The sequence below is a fragment of the Ochotona curzoniae genome, unplaced genomic scaffold (genome assembly GCF_017591425.1).
Source record: "Ochotona curzoniae isolate NIBS_2020 unplaced genomic scaffold, NIBS_Ocur_1.0 contig_4612, whole genome shotgun sequence".
In the NCBI taxonomy this organism is placed as follows: domain Eukaryota; kingdom Metazoa; phylum Chordata; class Mammalia; order Lagomorpha; family Ochotonidae; genus Ochotona; species Ochotona curzoniae.
The window spans coordinates 4,821,660-4,843,771 of NW_024466343.1; the positions used below are offsets into that span (position 1 = coordinate 4,821,660).

Here is a 22,112-nt window from a genome sequence, read left to right on the forward strand (position 1 = left end):
ACTTGCTATCAGCTTGTTTAAGTTTTTTTTTTTTTTTTCTTGAAATCGGCTTGGAAAACTGTACTTGTCTTGTATTTTTCCATGAATGTATTCATTTGTTCTACATTGTTGGCATAGTTTTTACAGGTTCTGTGCAATCAACTGATTTTAAGTCTTCCCAGCACAGTCAGCATAAGAGATTGTCAATTTTGCATTAAAATTAAATATTTGTTTTCCATTAGTATTCCAGTCTTTATTTGATTGTTTCAAATTATCATTATTACATATTTCTTGTTGCTAACCTATATTTACTTCCCTTTATCCAGACTCTTCAAAGGTAAAATCTGCTTGCTTAACACCTTCTGTTCACATATAGCTGTTAATCACTAGAATCATTCCATTCTTTTTTTTAAGACAGTTCTTTTTATTTTATTATTATTGTCATCATTTTATGGTAGTTTCATAAGCTCCTGGCATTTCCCTTATCCCAGCCCATTTCTCCCCCAACACTTGTTATCTAAATCATTATAAATACAGTTTTCATACCCGACATCTGATCCTCTCGGGTTGGACAATGGCAGATTCAGATCTATTGTCAAGATAAGTCATTTTTTCTGGAAGTAGAAATGGCACACTGCATTGTATCTCAATCTGGATGTTAGACTCCATTTCACAGCTAATGCTACTTCCCTAAGAATGAAAAGTCATAATAGAGAATCACAATAGAAAAGAAAATAGAAAATTTCAGTGATGAAGTTTTATATAACATGGTACTAGGTAGGGACAGTCTCCATTACACGCTACTATACTTCCTTAAAAAAAGGCACAAGAAAATAAATAGGGAGAAAAAGGGAAAATACCACCACAAGCAGTAAAAACATGTACTTAAATGCTACAGTGTAGCTGAAGAACTTAAATCCGAACCTTCTTGAAAGAAAATGATGCTATGAATGATCATGAGTCGATTGAATGATGTTAATGGAAGAAGTGTTTTGAAAGGCGTATTTCTTCTCTGTAAAGAGAAACATCTTGAAGAAAAATTAGTAGGGAGGTTTGGAAGAGGCCAGTTCTTTTAACTTTTGTTTACTGGGAGAATTTATTTCATTTTGAAGACAAAAAAGCTTTGCAGGATATGTTATCCTAGGTGACCTTTTATATTTCTTTTAGATCTGGAATGTGTCATCCATTTCTTCTTGCCATATAAGTTTCCTGTGAGAGATCTCCTGTCAGTTTAATTGGCATTCCTTTATATGTCAATTGATTTTTTTTTCATGTGTACATTTAAGGATCTTTTCCTTATGTTTGATTGAAGAGAGTTTGATGATCATGTGTCTTGGTAGTTGAAGATCTCTTTAGGTCCAGCTTGTTGGCAGTTCTGTGTCCCTCCTGGATCTTGTTTTCCAATTCTTTCTCTAGATTAGGGAAATTTTCCTTGATTATTTCATTAAATATATTTGTAAAATCAGTTTCTCTTTCTGCACCTTCTGGGACTCCCATAACTCTTAAAACTCTTATATTTGACCTCTTAAAAGTGTCTTTCAATTCTTGATTTTTTTTTTTTTTTTTTGGCCTGATGCAGATCTGCTTCCAGCTTTTTGTTTGCTTCTCACTGATGACAGGAAATACCTTCCAATTCTGAGATTCTTTCTTCTGCTTGCTTCATTCTATTTTGGAGACTCTCCACTGTACCTTTAATTTGTTCTACTGTGTTCTTAATTTCTGATATATCAGACTTGATTCTCTTTATTGCTTCCTTAAATTCTTTGAACTCATTTGTGCTTCTCATTTTTTTATCAGAAGCATTAAAATGAGCTTTCTGAATGCTGTGTCCTGCATATTCTCTATGTCTTCCTCAGTTATCAAAGGGTTTTGCTCCTTTGCAGGAGAGTTTTCAGTAATATTCATTGTGCCTCTGTCTCTTCTTTTGCTCTTGGTCATTGTATTTCTGGTTAGCAGAGTCTTCTCCTTGGGGTAGGTTTCTAAGCTCTGACAACCACAGGTCTACAATGCAATTTTACTTATTGCAGTTGGTACACAACTCTTTGCTTGCAGCCACTAGTACCACTCCCTCCAGCAAGTTCTAGGTTTGGGTTCTTATATGTTAGATTTCCACCAAGAACTGCATAACCCAAACTCCTGGCTCATTGCTCTCCATCTCCTGTGATACCATGCTGAGTCTGTGCCATTGTCTCTGCAACCTTTCTCCCACTTTCGGTTGGAGCAGGTCCCAGGATTAGGGAGACACCAGGTGTCCTATATACCTAGGTTGTTGTTGGCACTGATCTTGCTGGAACCTGTTGGACATTAGGTCTGGTTGCCACTCGGACCTATTTTGACCTGTATGATGCCACAGTTGGTATTATTTTCCTGATGGACCAGTGCAATCCACTGAACTCAGTGAGTTCTCGCGAGTTCAGCACATGCGCAGTGCACCGTTGTCTCCTGCACCCCCCTAAAGCTTTTGCCACAGTGCGCAAAATGGCGCCTGATGTACCACTACTAGAGTTTTTGATCTGCTCACTGTCAGATCTGAGGGCTACCCAGAGCTTTCTTGGGCGGAACTTGTGGAATGCCACGTTGATGCAGTTGACTGAGTCAGAAATGAGTTCACTCCCAGCTCAGCCTATGCTCAGTCCTTTCCCTTGCCTTTGCCTCCTTACTCAAAATGGTGCCCAATTCGACCCTAGGGGTCTAACTAGGCTGTGAAATCCACGCTGTTCTCACACTGCCCATCTAGGATCTGCTGCTCTGTCTCTGCTCTGGGTCAAATCAAATGGACCAGCAGGATGGACGGTTCTTTGTCTGGGTTCACCTCCCAAGCTCCCAGTGGAAGTCCCTTCCCACCTGGTTGCTGGTGGAGTTCTGACTGCTGGTGGAGTTCAGATTGCTGTTAGCTGAATGTTGCTGGAGTATCAGTCACTGCAACATCATACCATTGTTATCTGCTCCTTTCCTGTGTCTGTCAGTCTCCAGGTACCCCTCTGCTGTTGTCCTCTCTTCTTCTGTTTCTTGGCGTGTGTCCTCTCTGCTTCATCCTGCTTAAATGTTTTTCCGTCCATTTATACATGTCCTTTCCATATTCTGCTGTCTTGATTCTCAGCCAGAATCATTCTTTTTAATGCTGCTTTTCCCATATATCGTAAGGTAGGCATGCTGTGACTTCATGTTCATTGCATACTCACAGCAATCATTAATTTCTATTTTTATTTCTTCTTTTTGTTTTTTCAACAGGAATCTGTTTTTATATCTATGTATTTGCTACTATTCCTGATTTCTTCACCTTAAAAATTTCTAATTTCATTCCATTGTGTTTGGAAAATGAATTTGGGATGATTCAAATATTCTTAAGCTTGTGAAGAATTCTTTCATTGTCTAAAATATTATCTATCATGGAGAATATTCCTGCATGTGCTTGAAAAAATATATACTGTATTTCTGTTGGATAGGATATTACAGAATACTCAACTGTTAAATACATTTGTTCCAAGTGATATTCAAACCTGATTTTGCTTAATGAATTTCCTTTCTGAATGACTGATGACAGTTGGGAATTCAAGTCTCCTACTGTTATTGTATTACTGTCTATTTTCCCATTTGGTCATCTAGTTCTTGTTGTATATATTTAGCTATTTTAATTCTGGGGACACATATATTTATATTTTATTTTACTTTTTTCCGAATTTACTCTATTTACTGCTTCTTTTGAAATATTCTAAATTAAAGTCTATTTTTTCTGACATTACAGGCTTCCCTGCTGCTTTTGCTTTTAATATCTAAGAATACATTTTCATTTCCATGCTAGATGAGTTCATAAACTAAGTGCATCATTAAGATTTTTTAAAGCATTCTGCCAGGTTTCTACTTCTTTAGGATTTGCTAGTTTAGTTTTACTGATTTCTTAAGATAAATTGTTTCTCTGGGATCTCCCATTATTCGATCTTGTTGACCTCATACCTCTGTGAATGGCATTTTGTGTAACTCTCTAGAGTGCATTCTTAGTGATAGCTCTACATTTATATATCATAGTCAACTAATGTCAGAGTTGACTAATGTCATCAACATATGAAATCAAATAAAGCATAGAAACTTACTTATCTCAATATCCCTTCAATTATTTGGTTAATACTTTTCGTAAGCAATTCTATGTATTTTCAGAATTGTATCAGTATTAGCAAATTTTATGTCAACTAAATAACTTAGGGCCCAGAAGAGGAAGGATGTCTTTAATTTTCTCACATTTTTACTTACTATTTTGTTATTTTCTGTTGTTCCAAATATCCTATAATCATTTTTTCTTTGTACAAAATACACCCTTAGACATTACTAAAAGGTAATGACTAGGTACAAATTCTTAGTCATTTATCTTTGTTTGAGAATATATATTGATTTCTTCTTCATTTATGAAGGATATTTTCATTGCCAAAACAATTTTGTACCCAGCATTTTCTTTTTAGCATTTTAAGTAATTTCTTGTCATTTCCTTATTTACTCTACAGTTTTTCAATGAGAAATCTGCTGATGTCCTTATTCTTCATTTTCAGGTAAATGACTGCTTTGCTTTTTTATCTGCATACTTTCTTTGTTGTTGTTGTTGTTGTTCTTGTATTTAGTCTTCAGAAATTTAATTATGTTTTTGGCACAAAGTCTACTTGGACCTATCTGTGGCTTACACAGTTTGCTGAACCTGCAGATTTATTTCTCTTGCAAAAGTTGGTAGATGGTTTCATCCATTACTCTTACTGCAGGACTTTTGGATCACTACTCTCTGCTTTCCCTCATGTTCAGACTCCAAAGGCATGAATGGGAAAATCTTTGTTAAGTTCCCCTGCATTTGCACTGGAACTAATGAATGTCAAATGCTGGAAATCTCTCATTTAAAATGCCAGTCCTGCACTATGTAATCAATTACATTGTCACCGAATGACTGAAAGTGTTTGGTGCTTTCCAGAACCTTTCTTTATACTAATATTGATTTTTCAGCATAGTAAATATGTCCACTTAAAATATCCAGCATAAAAGATACCCTTAAATCTAGTTGTCGCTATGAGCAAAATTAACCATCACTATGAACATCTATGGGTTTTTGGTTGTGACTGCCTCATTATTTCTCTTCTTCCTGGCATAAATATACATTATATGTGAAAACTTCATTGTCTGTGGGAGTGGGGAGGGGGCAGTAATGTTCACCTACCAAAGACAGTAAGGAGAAAGCTACAATAAACCCTTGTCCTTCACAGTTTCCATGATCAGTTATATATATAAACTACCTACCTCAGAGTACCCCACAACATGATGAAAACTACATCCTTACTTAGTTAATCTTTTATACACATAGACAAAATACAATAGTTTTATAATACTAGCTTTTTGCACAGGTCATGCTCATGTTTAATAACATACGCCATTTTAAATTTAGGGATAAATAAGCACTTCAGATATCTAGAGGTGCTTGAATTTCACTCAGGAGTTTATTTTTGTCCATCTTCAAAATATAAATAATATCCAACTATATTTCAATAAAAGCAACAATCTAGGGCCTGGTGACGTGGCCTAGCGGCTAAAGTCCTCGCTTTGAATACGCCTGGGATCCCATATGGGTGCCAGTTCTAATCCTGGCAGCTCCACTTCCCATCCAGCTCCCTGCTTGTGGCCTGGGAAGGCAGTCAAGGACGGCCCAAAGCTTTGGGACTCTGCACCCGCGTGGGAGACCCGGAAGAAGTTCCTGGTTCCTGGCTTCAGATCGGTGCAGCACTGGCCGTTGCGGTCACTTGGGGAGTGAATCATTGGACGGAAGATCTTCTCTGTCTCTCCTCCTCTCTGTATTTCTGACTTTGTAATAAAAATAAATAAATCTTTTTTTTTTAAAAAAAGCAACAATTTATAAATCATTTTAATTTATAATTAAGGACAAAAACATCCTCCTGGATATTTTTCTCTTGTAGAGCACAATCTTTAATTACATTACTAGATTTGTTTACTACATAATAAGTATATGCTTCTTTAACATACATATGCATAACTTCCTTGTAAATAGAATACTAACAATTATTAATAACTATAATTGTGTGTAGCCAATACTTGTTAGATATCATTTGGTTTTAATAATCTTATATTAGTATATGCAATGAAATATTCTGAAATGTATATTTTAAGGGACTACTATAAAAATATCCAACACATTTGGATTCACATTTATTGTTTTCCACTGTCTATTATATTGCTGTAAATTTTAAAAATACCTAAGTGATATAGGAAAAATCAAAGAAACATCTCTTATAGTAAAAACTAACAGGAATAAACATATATAAGCAAACTAAACAGTTATTAAATAGATTTCTAAAATAACTACAAATGAAAAAAATCCAAGCAGCAACTAGAATGCCTACATATCTGTAAGTTTTATTCATTTTATGCTGTCTCCAAATCATACTTTCTCCACAATATCTTTCTAAAATTATTCATTTCTGACTCTTTGTCTTTTACTTTAAATCAAAACTTCTCCTTGTCATAAACTATGAATATATCACTTTAAAAATCTCCCATGAATCCTATTCCCTACAATTAAAGTGTTATCATTTTCCTTTCTAATTTTACTCCAAAACTGTTCTATATTTGTCAGTTCCATATTAACCCATAATTTCATGTCCTGGAGCACAGAGTTACTGAAATTATAAGTATGCAATAATTTCATCATCAGAAAGCTTACAACATATCTTTGACTAAACGGCAATTTTCTCTTGCTCTCTAAAATATTCATTTTAATGATTTTTCTTTTTAATGATAAACTGTCACTTCTGGCTTCTAACAGCAATTTTATGTATCTTTTCTTTTTAATATTATTTACATAATTGAACGGATGCATGACCATGTGGATCATTGATTAAGTAGAGAGGTTCAAGTACAGAGGAAGGTGCTGGGACATATGCTTAACTTTTTTTCCCCCTATTGTGTCCACAGGGGAGGAAGGGAAGTGGGCAGCTCCTTGCTGTCAAAATACATCAGCATACAGGGATGAGGGAGGGTCATTTGATTATCCCCCATGTGGGAAAAAATTTTCTGAGGATGTTACTTGGATGTTTTTGATAGTTCTGAGAAGTTGTCGGTTTCTTTGTGCCAGAAATGAAAAAGGTCAGTTGGTTTACAAAGAGCACATTGGTACATGCACAAACCCGGTAACAAAGTTTGGAACTGTCCAATTTGTTCTGCTTTCCATCCTCTGATGAGGCAGTGGGAGTCCCCTGCTGTCCTGTTTCCCTTGTGCATCTGGACATGCTGTCCACCACACATGTATCAGCAAGTAAGTAGGCCCAGTCCCAATACATGCTCTCTAAGAAACTACCTGAAGTGACTTCAAATTTGATTCTTGTGTGCACCAGCCCATGCAAGGTCAGGTGTGGTCTGTCACCTGCAACACCCAATGCACCTATGGTGAATGCAGCTGCCTGGTCAGTTCTGCACTAACCCTGTATCTCACACAGTCTGACAGGTGGCATTGCCCAGGCCAGCTACCCTACCACAGACATAGTCCTCATGCATACCAGTAGGTGCCATGGCCTAGTCAGGGTGACCACCAATAAACCCCAGCCTGGCCCTTCACTAGCCCTGGTTCCTATGCTCACTAGCAATAGTTATAGCCTAGCAGGGTCATGCCAATGGTTCCCTGCCAGGCATGTCCGTGGATATTGCATCTGAAAGGGGTACTACTGTCTAGCCTGACATGACTTGTATCCAGTTCCAGCACCTGCCAGCTGGTGTTGAAGCCTAGCCCGGCTAACTCAACAATGATTTTGACTCTCATGCATGCCCATGGATTCAACAGCCTAGCCCACCTTTACCTGTCTCCAGGCCAGCCCTCAGTCCCAGCTCTCACTCACCAGTGGAAACAACAGTTTCTGAAGTACCCCCTCCAGGCCTCCTTCCAGCCCCAGGTCATTTGTGGCCAGGTGTTGCATCACAATCTAAAAGAGCCTGTTCCTAGTATTGGCATCCACCAACAAGTGCTGGAACTGTATCAGGTCCCTGCCACACACACACCCAGCATTAGCTTTTGATGGTGAGTACAGCAGGCTAGCCCAACCCCTAGCCCTCATGTATAATCCAAGCTTGCCTAGCCTGCCACCTGTCCCATGTGTACTGCCAGTGTGTACTGTAGACTGACCCTGTCAGGCCTGCCTCAAACCCAACTTGTGTATGCCAGTGGATACTGTAGCCCAACCTGATGTAGCCTCTCCCAGTCCTGGCTCTTGTGCTCATCAGTGGAATTTGTGGCCTAGCAGGGGAGTTCCTCAAGTTCCCCTACCAGGCCTGCCACCAGCAACAGCTCTACTGTCTGCTACCAGGTGCTGCTACTCAGACTGACATGGCCAGCCACCAGTCCCAGCACTCACCAGTTGGTATTATGGCCTAGCCCAACTAGCCTGTAATCATGCTGGCTCTAATCCTTGCATGCTACTGCCTAGCTGAGCCTGTCCTTTTCGCAGACTGGACTCTCATGTAACCCAGCAGGTGCTGGGTCCTTGCCCAGCCTATTCCACACCCATTCTGGCTATCATAGTCACCAGTTAGTAGGGAAACTACTCCAATCTGGTCCACCCCACCCCAAGATTCAGCCCACACACATGCCACTGGTTGCTGCAGCCTTGGCCAGCCTGGTCTGAACATAATCCATTCACCAGGGCAAGCTGCAACCCAGTATGGGAGTCTCCAGATTTCTCCTACCAGGCTCATTCCCAGTCCCAATCTTGTTCATGCTGGCAGGTGCTTCAACACAGCCTGGCTTGGACCAACTGCAGTCTCAGCTCTTGCTTGCATGTGTTACAGCCCAGCCCAGCTTATGTGGCCCACACACTCTGCTGGCTCTCATGTGTGCCAGCAAGTGCTAAGGCCAGGTCTAGCCTGACCTGTCCCTTGACTCGGCACACACAAAAGCTAATGAGTGCTGTGGATTAGCTTGAGCAGACCCAACCCTACCCTCAGTTCTAGTGTGCCCCCAATTAGACACACTAGCTCCACAGCAGGTCTTGTAGGGGAGTTCCACAAGTTTCTCTCTATCAGGCCCAGTCCCAGCCCTGGATCTCACATGTGCCAATAAGGGCCTCAGTCCTACTTGGCATGATCTGCCCTCAGTGCCAGCCCTTGCATGTGTCAGCAGGTACTACAGCCTGGCCATGCCTGGGTTTCTCCCAGTCCCAGCTCCCATGAGTGTCAGATAGGATTCTGTCAGGTAAGTTTTATGGTCCAGCCCAGATCAGCCCTTCACCACGTTCATTCTAAGTCCCTGCAATCCCCAATCTCCTAAGATCAATTCTCTTTTCTCCGTATTGGCTCCTCTACCTTCCTTCCACAAAATGAGTCTGACTTTGTGCCATGATTTTCTCCCTTGCTCTCCACCTTTATTGATTTTGATGCATATATTTTCCTGAGAGTTTGACTTCAGACAAATGATATCATATTTTCCAAAGCCAGATACAATGCTAAATCTCCAGAACACTATGTTTTATTTTCTTCATTTTCAATGCTTAGTGGGCATCTCTCCATCAATACAATGCAGAAAATAAACATATTCAGACTCATATTTCTTACAAAAGCCTTTAAAATATTGCAGTTTATTAAATGTTTACCCAATACCCATGTCCAAAGCATTAGAGGTGTATTTCCTTACTTCTTTTCCTAGTAAAACCTCTGTGATGTCAGTTGTAAAACAACAGTAGGATTACTGAAATTATAGCATTATTTAAATTGAAATCCCAGTCTCAAGATTAACTGGATATCTAAGACTGAGTAAGTTCCCAACACTTACTATGTTTTATTAGTATGTGTTAAATAAGAGGAACATTCTCCCACAAAATAAAAAGAAACAAACAAAGAAAAATTAATCAAGAGTGTTTCTAGGAAGGACCTTTATCATCTACCTGAGGTGATGTAACCAAACTCCTTACATCATTCATATCACTCCAGGGCTTTGCTTTTCTTAAGAATTAACACTATCTGGTATTCTAGAGTTGCTCAACTTTTTCCAAAAGTTGTTTATTTCTTTGTCTTTCCATTAAATTTGGTGAGAGCAATAACAGTTATTATTTATCATACAATCTTCAAGAACCAGGAAAAGCCTACTAAAATATTTGATAAAGTAACGCATTTATTATATATCAATGAAGGAATAAATATATAAGAATAAAATATGTACCACAATCACTGTAACTGATAGGTATCCATCATTTATTATACCCTGTTTTTATTCTTGCCCCAATCCACCTATATTAACCCTAACTCCATCTTTTATTTCCTGCAGTAATTTGACTTCCTTGCCTTCATTTGTTTTCTAATAACCACTAATTCACTAGAAATATATTGGATTAACTGGCTTTAAAAAACTTCATAAATGACATTTACTAATAGTTGTAATTAATCCTATGTTTTGAACTTCTGAATTAAATGTTATCACTTATTTTAAATCTGGGACATTCAGTATTCTGTAAATTCTAACTAGGTCACAAGTTTTTCCATTCCTCTTTTTAAAGTTTTAGAAATCAATACATACTTGATCGGGATTTTGCTGTTGGCTCTACCTTCAAGCCAGAGAAGGTCTCCCCAAGAAGCCATTGAACTTGTCTGGACAATAAGATGCTGGACTTTATGCTTGGTATATGCTTGCAATGAAGGAATCTCAACTGAACTTAAACTGTGGTCACACAACAAGGGGGAGGAATCCACCATGGGGGGAGGTTTAGGGGAGGGGTGGGGGGGAAACCCAGTACTTACAAAACTGTGTCACATAATACAATGTAATCAATAAAAAAAAATGTTTGTAGGAAAATTAAAAAAAAAAGATATCAATACATACAGATTGATCATATCAAAAGCATCAGACTAATACTTCAAGAATCTGGTTCCAGCGTTATGGAGCGGCCATGACTCCATCGCCTGCAATGCTCATATCCTTCATGCCCTGGATGTTGATGGTCTAGGAAAACAACAAGAGAGCCCAAATGCCTGATAGCCACACATGTAGGAAACTCAAATGAAGCTCTTGGCTCCTGGCTTTGGTCCAGTTTACTACTAGCTAGTGGCAGCCATCTACAGACTAAATAACTTAATGCAGATATCTTTCTCTCTGCCTTTCCCTATCTCCTTGTTTCTTTGACATTCAAATAAATAAATGAACCTTTGAAAAGAAGTAAATAATCATAAGCTTTGACCAATTCCCAGATATGAAGTCATTTCTAATATATTCAATTAATTTTTATATAAATAATGCAACAAATGTGTATATATTGTCAGAGTATAAAATTTAAAAATCAAAATTGTACACCTGTAAATTGTTTTAAAATGATACCCTGGGCCCAGCACGGTGGCGCAGTGGTTAAGGTCCTCGCCTTGCACGCCCAGGATCCCATATGGGCGCCAGTTCTATGCCGGCAGCCCCGCTTCCCTTCCAGCTCCCTGCCTGTGGCCCAGGAAAGCAGTCAAGGACGGCCCAGAGCTTTGGGACCCTGCACCCGCGTGGGAGACCCGGAAGAGGCTCCTGGCTTTGGATTGGCATAGCATCAGCTGTTGTGGTAGGTTGGGGAGTGAATCATCGGACGGAAGATCTTCCTCTCTGTCTCTCCTCTCTGTATATCCGCCTTTTCAATAAAAATAAAATAAATCTTTAAAAAAAAAATGATACCCTAAGAAAGCTAATTACCTTTTTCAAGGGAGGGCAGAAATTAAAGTAAAGTTGGTTGCTGAATGTCTTGAAGCGGTCAGGAAGATGCCAATTCTGAATTATTTCTTCATCAGAAATCAAATAGTGATCTAATGCTTTGAGAGACCATATACTATTAACTAGAACATGTCTATATCCTTTTTTAAGGCTTACTGGACAATCAAACATAGTGAGCACAAGGAGGTTTGAACAGCCAGATAATTCGCATGCATTCTTTAACTTTGTAAAGCCATTGTCATGAAGATAGAGGAGTTTTAGACTCTTCATTCCACTCCAAAACTTGGCATCTGGTAAAATCTTTATCTGAAATATTATTTAAAATATGTATTTTTTAGATAAAGCATATGGAAATGGTAAAAGATTAAATATCATCTAAAATTCAGTATTTTCCAAGTAACAAATTTCTAACCATGAGCAAAAAAATGTGTTTATAATTATTCAAATTATGACTTGCAGAAAATCATTAGCTACCAGATATCCAGAATAAACTATCACTTAATAAACAAAATGCTTGATCAAAGTTAATTTTTTTAACATACTCTTCAAATATTTCTGAAATAGTTCCCTTACCTGAAGAATTAAGAAGTCAACAAGCATTCTTACAACTGAGTATGGCTTTAAGTAATATCAGACACTTTTAATGTAGTTTTTAAAATTTTAAAGCACATATTTATATTTTAAATTTTCTACATACATTTTGCATTTTTAACCTCTTTTTTGCATGAAACGGAAGAATATTTGGAAATAAAACCGTGAATAACTAGCATATTATTTAATATACAATAATTATTATATAATATATAATTATGCTATTATATGTAGTATATATCATGTTTAATATATGACATGTTTACACATGTATAACAATGATTATGTAATATATGTATAATACATAGTATGTCGTATATAATATATATACATATCTGCTTATAAAAAGTAGCTTATTTCTTACCTGATTTCCATGAAGATCAAGTTTGATCAGTTTTGTACAACTTTGAAGTGGATTAATATCTGTAATAAAATTGTTTGAGAAAATACATACTTTAAGAGAGATACAAGATTGTAAATTTTCCATAGATTTTAAATGAAGACCATTGAACTTTACAAAAACAAAATCTTTTTGGTCTTCTCTTATGTTATCATTGTAGTGACTCCATTCTTCATGACTGGTAAGCTCTTCTGTGACTGTTCCGTGAAACATCTAGGACAGGTGGGAAACTGCTTTCTATCTGAAAAAAAAAACAGAAAACAAAAACATAGGAATGAAGGCACAAAAAAATGGTTAGGGAAGTTATAATTTAAAAAAATTAACTATTACCCACAGAATTTTCCAAGTCAAGAATCTTAACATCTAACATCTGTATAGTTACTTCTCAAAAAAAGATCACTGCCTTTACCAATGTGCTACCAAGTAGGAGGGGGAACTAACCTTCCTTTGTCATACATTACTTACAGAACATGGAATTTCCCCAAAAGATAATGCCTAAATAGGTTTTGCAACAAATTCCATGGAGAAAACTGAGTCAACTATGTGGTAAAGAAAAAAAAGGCAGTTTTAAAGATGTAATAATTCAAATTTTGAATGAAAATGTTCAAACTTAATGAAATATTGTTCCACTTGATATAGTTCCCCTACTTCTCTTTCTTGCGTAATTCTCTTGGGCAAATCTTTGCTTAGTCGGTTCTAATTTCGCTTCCATGTCCATATCTACAAGTTAGTGATTTTGTGTTTATTTTAGTATTTAATGTTCCTCTCTCCCACTCAATTTTGTCTACCCTGAAAATAGAAAATCTGTTTTATGTATTTTCATTTTCAAAATCTATCATGGAACCTAGAACTGAACCACATTTCAATAAACACCTATTTAATTCAAGTATATTACTAGCTTTTCCTATCCCCAGTGACAGAACAGATATAAAAGATTTCAAAGAATTAATGACAAGGTCTTATATATGGAGAATTCCATTATTAACTTCTTAGATTCTTTCATTTTAAATTATTCACAATCAATATTACATGCCTTGGAAGAAAAAAAAAAGCAGAGGATAGTTATTGCTTTTTATGCAATGTAATATATCAATACAAAACCTAAAAATAAAAAACAACAAACAACCATTCTTTTTCTACAACATTTTTGGTCAACTAAATTGAATGTGGTAGTTCTTTTCTAACAGGTGTTGGGTGAAGCTTCATTCTTTTTTTTTTTTGCTCACTTGAAGTGGTTCATCTAATTTGGCTCGTTCACAGATATGAATTGGCAATGACAGCAGAAAGGTTAGTTTCAGGTGAACAAAGAGGGATTTTCCTCAATATTGTCTTATTGTTTTCATGCCAGTTAGCCATATGGGCCTATGATGAGTCAATATTTTCTACATATTTGACTTAGGGGTCCAAACAGTATAAAACTTGACCCTGATACAACATTTTACGGCTTAGAGCCAACTCAAAGTACAGCATCTCAAACATATTCTGTTGGTGAGACGTTTCTCTAATTGTTAGAGCAGCTTAAAAAGTAGAAAAAGAAAGTTTCCAGAGATGATGAGGTTAACCAATGTATTTATACAGTATCTCAGCGTACATGAGGACAGTAATGTTGGGAATTTTAAAAATTATTCTTTTGAATGTGAGAGTCACACACAGAGAGAGGGGGGATCTTCCATCTGATGGATCACATCCCAAATGGTCTCAACTACCAGGGCTAAGTCAACCCGAAGGCAGGAGTCCAGAGCATCTTCTGGTTCTCCCATGTGGGTACAGGGGTGCAAGCACTTGGGCAGTGCTCTGCTGTGTTTCTGAGCACATTTGAGAGAGCTGGGCCAGAAACCTGAGGCTGCACTCATATACTGGCTTAACCTTTTATGTACAAATTTATGATTTGACATAAAGCCATTATATTTTCCTAATTTCTGTTAAACCCCTTAGTATATTTTAAAAGTTTTTTTCTTTTTTATTTGAAAGATTCAGTGACACAGTGGATTAGGGGAGACGCAGACATATCTTCCATCTTTTGTTTACTTCTATAATTCCTGAAATAGCCAGAACTGGACCAAAACAAAATCAGGAGCCAGGAATGCCATCTGGGTCTCTAACATGGGTGAATAGGTCACAAGTACGTGTTCTCTGTACTCGTTGAGTACACATTATCAGGAAGCCATATCAGAAGTGTGACCTAATCCAAAACAATAATAAAAACAGAATATCTATGATGTAATGTATAACTCAGATGTTTTTCTTCCAATGTTCATTTGGATAGTTATAATTCACAGACAATACACTATGACCAACTTAACACTTATCCTGCTGCAGGTTTATTGAATTTCAAGTCCTATAGGTGGTTGCCTTGCAGAGCGGGGCATACTGAGCTCATACAACCAGTAGGTCAGATGTTCCCCACCAGTGAAAAGGAAACCACAGAAGGAAACTAAAACACAGAGACACATGGTAATATCTGAATCACTCGTGACAGAAACTTTTCTCAAACTAATGTCAGACATGCAATAACAAGCATGAAATACTCCAAAATAAACTTAAATTAACCCCACAAAGACATGAAAACTCCACAACCATGCACCATCAAAACTTCATAATATCAATGATAAAACTCTGAAAAGAAGTCAGATGGTAGAAAAAGCAGTTACTTATAAGATGTAAGATTTATCACTTACTTCTCATACCCTAAAGGCACAAAACAATGGAGGAAAGAAGTGAAGCACTGAGAAAAATAATCTAGAATTGTATACTGTAAGAAATTTTTCTTCAAAAGTAAAGAAGTAACAAAATCTTTCTCAGATGAACCAGAACTGAGGCTAGTGGACCAGCCTTGAAAAATTGGAAGTTTTCCAGAGTGAAGGAAAATTTTATATCTGAAACTCAGACTTATAAAAGAAATATCACTGAGAAAAGAATACGGAAAAATAAAATAACTTTTTTTTTTCACTTTTCTGACTTCTACTTAATCTCACAGATAATGAGTTATTTCCTTAAAAAAAAAAAGTATTTTATTGGAAAGCTGATGTACAGAGAGGAAAACCTCCCATCTATTGATTCACTCCCCAAATGACTGCAACAGCCAGACCTGAGCCGACTCGAAGCCAGGACCAGGAGCTTCTTCCGGATCTCCCACCTGGGTGCAAGGTCCCAAGGACTCGGGCCATCCTTGACTGCTTGCATGGGTCAAAGAAGGGAGCTAGATGGAAAGCAGGGCCACGGGGTTAGAACCAGTGCCCATACGGAATCTCAGCTCACACAAGGCAAGGACTTTAGCTGCTAGGCTACTGCGCTGGACCTGATAATGAATTATTTCTAAATGGTATTAGCAACTTAATTTTACTGATGTCATCCAAAAGATGCAGAAGCCACATAATTCTCAAGCTGGCATTCAAAAAGCCACACCACTTTCTAAACCACAAAACATATTTTTTAAAAATAGCAGAAATCATACAATGTCAGTTCTCAAGTCACAACTGAATTAAATTTAAATTGTTTATAGAAACTTGGAAAATTCAGAAATTCCTGATGGTTGAGCACACACTTTGTAAGTAACACATGGGTCAAGTAAGAACTGGGATTGGCACTGCGCCATAACGAGAAAAACCACTGCTTGCAATGCCGGCATATGTGCATGCATTCGTGTCCTGGCTGCACCTCTCCCCATCCAGCTCCCTTGCTCATGGCCTGGTATGAGCAGCAGAGGATGATGAATGGGTCCCTGCTGTCTGTGACAGAAACCCAAAAGAAACTTCTGGCTCCTGATTCTGACGGAGCCTAACCCCAGATGTTGCGGCCACATGGAGACGGACCACCGGATGGGGAATCTCTCCCTCCATTTCTCCTTTCTATAACTCTTTCTAGTAAAAAAAAAAGGAAAGAAAGAAAGAAAGAAATCTTTAATATTTTGAATGAATTAAGAGAAAAATATAACCTGACAAAAAAATGTTCAAATGAAGTAGAAACAGTACTTGCAGAGAAAAAGTTAGTACTGAATGAATATATAAGAACAAAGATCAAAAACTGTTTTCAATTTCAGTTTAGGAATCCAGAAAAAAGAAAAGCAAATTAAACAAAAAAATAAATAGAATTAAATCAGCAATAAACATAGTAAATGAAATATATCATCCAAAAAAGAAAAAAGCTTGTCATTAGCCCTTTACAAAAGATCCACAGACATTGACAGACTATCAATTAAATCCTGGTACAGGTGCCATACTCATCACTTAGGATACCACTGAAGATGGCTGTTTGTATCTCTAGCAACAGTGCCTGAATTTGTATCCTCTTTCCACTTCAAATTCACTTTCCAATCTTATCCGTGAAGTCAGGTGATGGTTCAAGTATTTCAATTTCTGCCACTCCTTTTAAGAACTGGATGGAGTTTTGGGTGCCTACTGTTGGCCCTGTCCAGCCCTGTTTATTTGGAGATTGAATTAGAAGACAGAAGTTCTGTTGCTTTCTCTCTCCGTTGAATAAATAAAAATAACAGTTTTTTTAAAAATGTAATGGTTTTCCCACATCATGTGAAACTTCATTTATTATAAAAAAGGGAGCATGCTGCATACTCGTCTTTCCAAACTTACCTAAATAAGTCAGAGAAGGGAAATGATCTCCCAGACAAGCTCTCTGTAGTTTAGTTATTTTACCATATTATTTTAAAACTGTCTAAAATATATCTCTTGACACTATCTGTCTGGACATCCAGAATTAATATAATAACTCAATATTAAACTGTATAACAATGAAATGAAAATGTGTTTCTTTCGTTTCTCTTGACTGGTTTTTTTATTTTACCTGCACACAGTCTTCAACAACTTTCAACTGATTGTTTATGTCATGTGCTTTGGATTCTGAAATAACTGTCTTATAAGCAATCTTTTCCCATATAATATACTAATTTATATTCATATTTTCTATTACTTCAATATTTACTTCCAGTGGTAGTGATCACTGGTATAAAAATATCTTAAGTATTTTTTTTAAACCCAAGATAGAATATTATGTACTACCAGGTTACTGAGATTTGATGGAATAATTAATACATGATTATTGATTTATAAGGATTAATAATAGTTACCATTTTTCATTAAAAACTGTATTTGAAATAAATGTGATAATTCAGAACACAGAGATAAATATTTTGCCATATTTCACAATCATTTTTGCTAACTGCTTATTTTTCATACTTGTTTTAAGTTACTTCATAAAAATTTTGGTTTTGCTTTTCACCTCTTATTGTCTGTTGCAGTAACTGAAGTCAAATACCCACACTCCTACAAACATCTCCTGAGTCACACTACCACAACCATAAGTCCTGATGACTCAACCACCTATCACAGGAAACTGAAAACCGCTGTCTCTGACAGTCCCTCCTCCAGCCAGGTTCTTACGAAGTGCTGCCCCATTTAAATATGATCATGGAGGAAAAACACAACTACGTTTCTTCATTTAGACTTTGGAAATTTTATATTTACTTTGTGAAATGGATGTACACATGTGTAAATTATTAAGCATAAACAATAATAAGAGTAGAAAAAAAAAACAAAATTGAGAAAAACAAAACAGTAAAGAAAGCATCAGGGCTCCATACACTTTTATATGCCATGCAATTAAAAATAGTTCAATGACATTACAGGTAAAGCTTTCCCTGTTTTGAACATACAAAAGTGTCAGTGCTTACATTATATTCTGCTCATTTTATGTATACCATGGGTATAAAACACAGTACACATGGATTGTTAACCTTATTTTTATTCTTAGCTTTTTAAATTAAAAATTAGTAATAAAATATAATTACATTAGGTAATAACTACTGAACATCAAAATACATATTGAGCAGAAATATTTTGTTTCTTTTAACTGAAACATAACAATGCATATTTGTAGAATGTCAAAAAATGCTTTGTAAATTTTTCTCAATAACTCGTATTCTTATGAGTCATCCATGGGAACTGCTAAAAACTGGAATATGGACACATTGCCACTGTAAGTAAAAATTTATTAAAATCTGATGTAACAAATGAATCAATAATCAATGAGACAGACTGTTTATGATCTATATCAAAGAACTGAAAAGCCTGATATGCTTTTAATACCCTATGGTATTTAGCAATGGGTTGGGAGAGCAGAGAAATCTTCCACCTTCTTATAGTGTGTGGGCAACATGTTAACTATAATCTGTCAAGATTGTAACAGGTACCTTATAGACAGCAAACTCGAATTGGCATTAGATATTAGCAAAAACCATAAAGACATACTGTGGGATCCAAGAGGGGACCCCAGAGTGGAACAGAAGGACAGGAGGAGGTTTGCATCCTAACCAAGGGATTCCGGTAACCTAGTAAATGCTTTCACCACAGAAGCAGTGGATACCTTATCAAGGACTATCAGTATGGGCACCAGGGACTATATCCCAACTGCCAAGAAGATCACAGAGCATTGCAGTACCCTCGTGGGCCAAGAACTGTAAGGTCAATCATTCCCTTTTGGATCTCCCACATGGGATGGAAGAAGCCCAGATCCATCCTCACAGGATCTAATGTCATTGGAACAACAGCCAGGAGCCCTGAGCAATTCTCAGAGAATAGAAGAACAGTCAACTTTCTTCTGGACTCAAGAAAGTAGCTTTCTTTGGTCCTTACTTAGTTCCAACTTTGGTTTCCCATCCTCTCTTGCACTGAGACTGTCAGGGTCGCTCAGGAGCCCCCAAAATTAGATCAGATAGACAGAGAGAGACAAAAGGAAAGCTCAGAGCAGACAATAAAAAGTCAGCTTGGATTCTCATATACCTCACTAGGTAGGAAACAAAGATCAATTACTTCTCACGAAGGTATTGAAAATTTCTCTGTGCACCCCTTGTAAAACTGTTGTGCTCCTCAATCACTAATATGTGTCTGGTAAGAGTTATAAGCCTGTTTGGTTAATCCTAAAATTCACGAAGTGCAGTAAAATTACTCTTGAATACTGTAAGTTGCTAAATGTAAATATGAAGAAAAATAAGACATAAGGCAGCTGAATAGTACCCTATAACTATATTAAGGTTTACAGCAGTCAGTTATGTATAAACTAAAACTGATATGTCAATGAAGTAGTTACAGGATGTGGTTAAGAACTTGCATTTTCTAACACGTTTGTCACTCAGTAGCAAGTCAGTTAACTTCATGATGTTGCAAATGTCCATGTTTCTTTCTTCCTGTTGGTGAATTTGTGTTGTGCCTTTTCATTGGAGGGATAATATTCTGCCAGCTCTACTTTCAGATCAAGAATGGTCTCCCAATGAAGCTGTTATATTTATCTGGGAAATAAGATGCTGGACTCTGCATGGTCCATGCCCCCAGTGAAGGAATCATGACTGGTTATGAGCTATACTACTGCAACAATATGGAGGAATGGCCTATGGAACTGTGTCATAAAATGAAATAACAATTTTAAAAGGAAAAAGATTAAAAAAGTGTTTAAGTTTATGAAAATATATGTCATAGTCTATGTTCAAGTGATTTATCAGCATTAAATATAGTAGCAAATAAATGGAACTGTAGAAACTCTACTTCAGAATTATTAAAAATCACTGCTAAGTCATTTACATGTAAAATGATAAAAAATGGAAAACATTTTTTTTAAAAATCCACTTTGAGCCAGCTTCATGGCATAGCAGTAGAGACGCTCTGTGTTATGCCAGCACTTCATATGGGAATCTGTTGAAATTCTGGCTGCTCCAGTTTGGATTCAGCTACCTACTAACGGCTTGGCTAAAGTACTGGAAGATGGTTCAAGTGACTGGGTAACTGACATCTGCATGGGAGACCTGACAGCAGCTCTAAGCTCCTGGCTGTGGTCTGACCCAGAGCTGGTAATTATGGCATTCTGGATACTGAAACAGGAGATGGAGGCTCTCTTTGACTTCTCTCTCTCTCCCCTCAAATCTTTCAAATACATTAATATGTACATATTAATTATTAAAAGGCAAAGCATTTATTATAGCTGAAGAAAAATGGTAATATTAATTAATTATCAAAAGTAGAGTTAGAGAAAGGGAAAAATAAAGAGAGAGACCTGTTTCTTGGTCAACTCCCAAAATGGCTGCAAGAGTCAGGGTTGGGCCAGGACAAATCCACAAATGTGAAACTCTGACTCTGCCACATGAGGAAGAGCGTCAAGTACCTGGGGCATATTCTGCAGTTCTCCCAGGTCCATTTGCAGGGAACTAAATTGGAAATGGACCAGCAAGGACCTGAACTGGTGCTCATGTGAGATGCCAACATCACTAACGGCAGTTTAAATTTCTATGCCCTCATCAAGTCCCATGGAGGAAAGTTTTGGTTCTCAGAAAACCTGACTACAAAAATTATAATCAGCAATACTCTACATTCATTGTATTTATATCATTTTAGTTTAGAATTTCTGAAAGATTTAACCTAGCTGTAGTAACAAAATAGAGCAACTATATTTTAAAACTATCTTTTGTTTAAACAACGGACATGTTGAATCAGTATTATTTTTATTATGAAAAATTACTACAATTTTCTATCAAAGACAGAACATGTTTTAGGTTCTGGTGCAGTAGCCTAGTGGCTAAAGTTCTCACCTTGCACAAACCAGGATCCCATATGGCCACCGGTTCCAACCCTGGAGGCTCTGTTTCCCATCCAGGTCCCTGCTTGTGGCTTGGGAAAGCAGTCGAGGACGGCCCAAAGCCTTGGGACTCCGTGCATGTGTGGCAGACCCAGAAGAGACTCCGGGCTCCTGGTTTTGGTCACTTGGGGAGTGAAACAATGGAAGATCTTCTACTCTGTCTCTCCTCCTCTCTGTATATCTGACTTTCCAATAAAAATAAATAAATCTTTTCTATTAAAGTGTTAAGAAGAACGAACTAGTAGAACAGTCAGAAGAGTATATAGTCTGAAAATTTAAATGAAAATATTTTACATCTATAATTAATGCGAATAACCCTGAGAGTTTAAAGCACGCCATTGTTATGATATATTCAAATGCTTTCAAATGCCACAAAACAGCATTTGGAAGAAAGGATCGTTTGTATTCTCCTTTTTATTTTTTTTTTTCATTTAATGTATTTGCTTTGTAAATCTAATACAGGACTGGCTATGGCAGCTTGTGTTTCTTTCTATTAGTCTGGAATATCTTTTTCCATCCTTTCACTTTCAGTGTCTGCTTATCTTTGTTGGTGAGATGTGTTTCCTGTAGGCAACCGACAGATGTGTTTTGCTTTTGGATCCAGTCCACTAATCTATGATGTTTGATTAATGAGTTTAAGCCATTTACAGTCAAGGTTAATACGGATAAGTGGTAATTTGGTCCTGTCATTTAGCAAAGGGTTGTTCATTGTTTGATTTGGTCTTCTGTTGTTACTTTACTGGGACATTCTCCACATTTGCCTCAGGTTTTGTTAGATATTACTGTTTTTCTCTGTTTAGAGAA

The 22,112-nt window shown here is 37.0% G+C and overlaps 1 protein-coding gene across 1 annotated transcript in view; it reads right to left on the reverse strand.

Moving 5' to 3' along the window:
* The window catches only part of LRRIQ3 (leucine rich repeats and IQ motif containing 3), an 89,310-nt gene that overhangs the window by 59,330 nt on the left and 7,868 nt on the right, over positions 1 to 22,112 (reverse strand). Inside the window, exons 2-3 of the mRNA XM_040987247.1 lie at positions 12,639 to 12,915; positions 11,666 to 11,989 (exon numbers count right to left, since the gene is read on the reverse strand). Of these exons, the coding sequence (XP_040843181.1) occupies positions 11,666 to 11,989; positions 12,639 to 12,887 (573 nt within the window). The 5' untranslated portion in view covers positions 12,888 to 12,915. The remainder of the gene's footprint in view (positions 1 to 11,665; positions 11,990 to 12,638; positions 12,916 to 22,112) is intronic.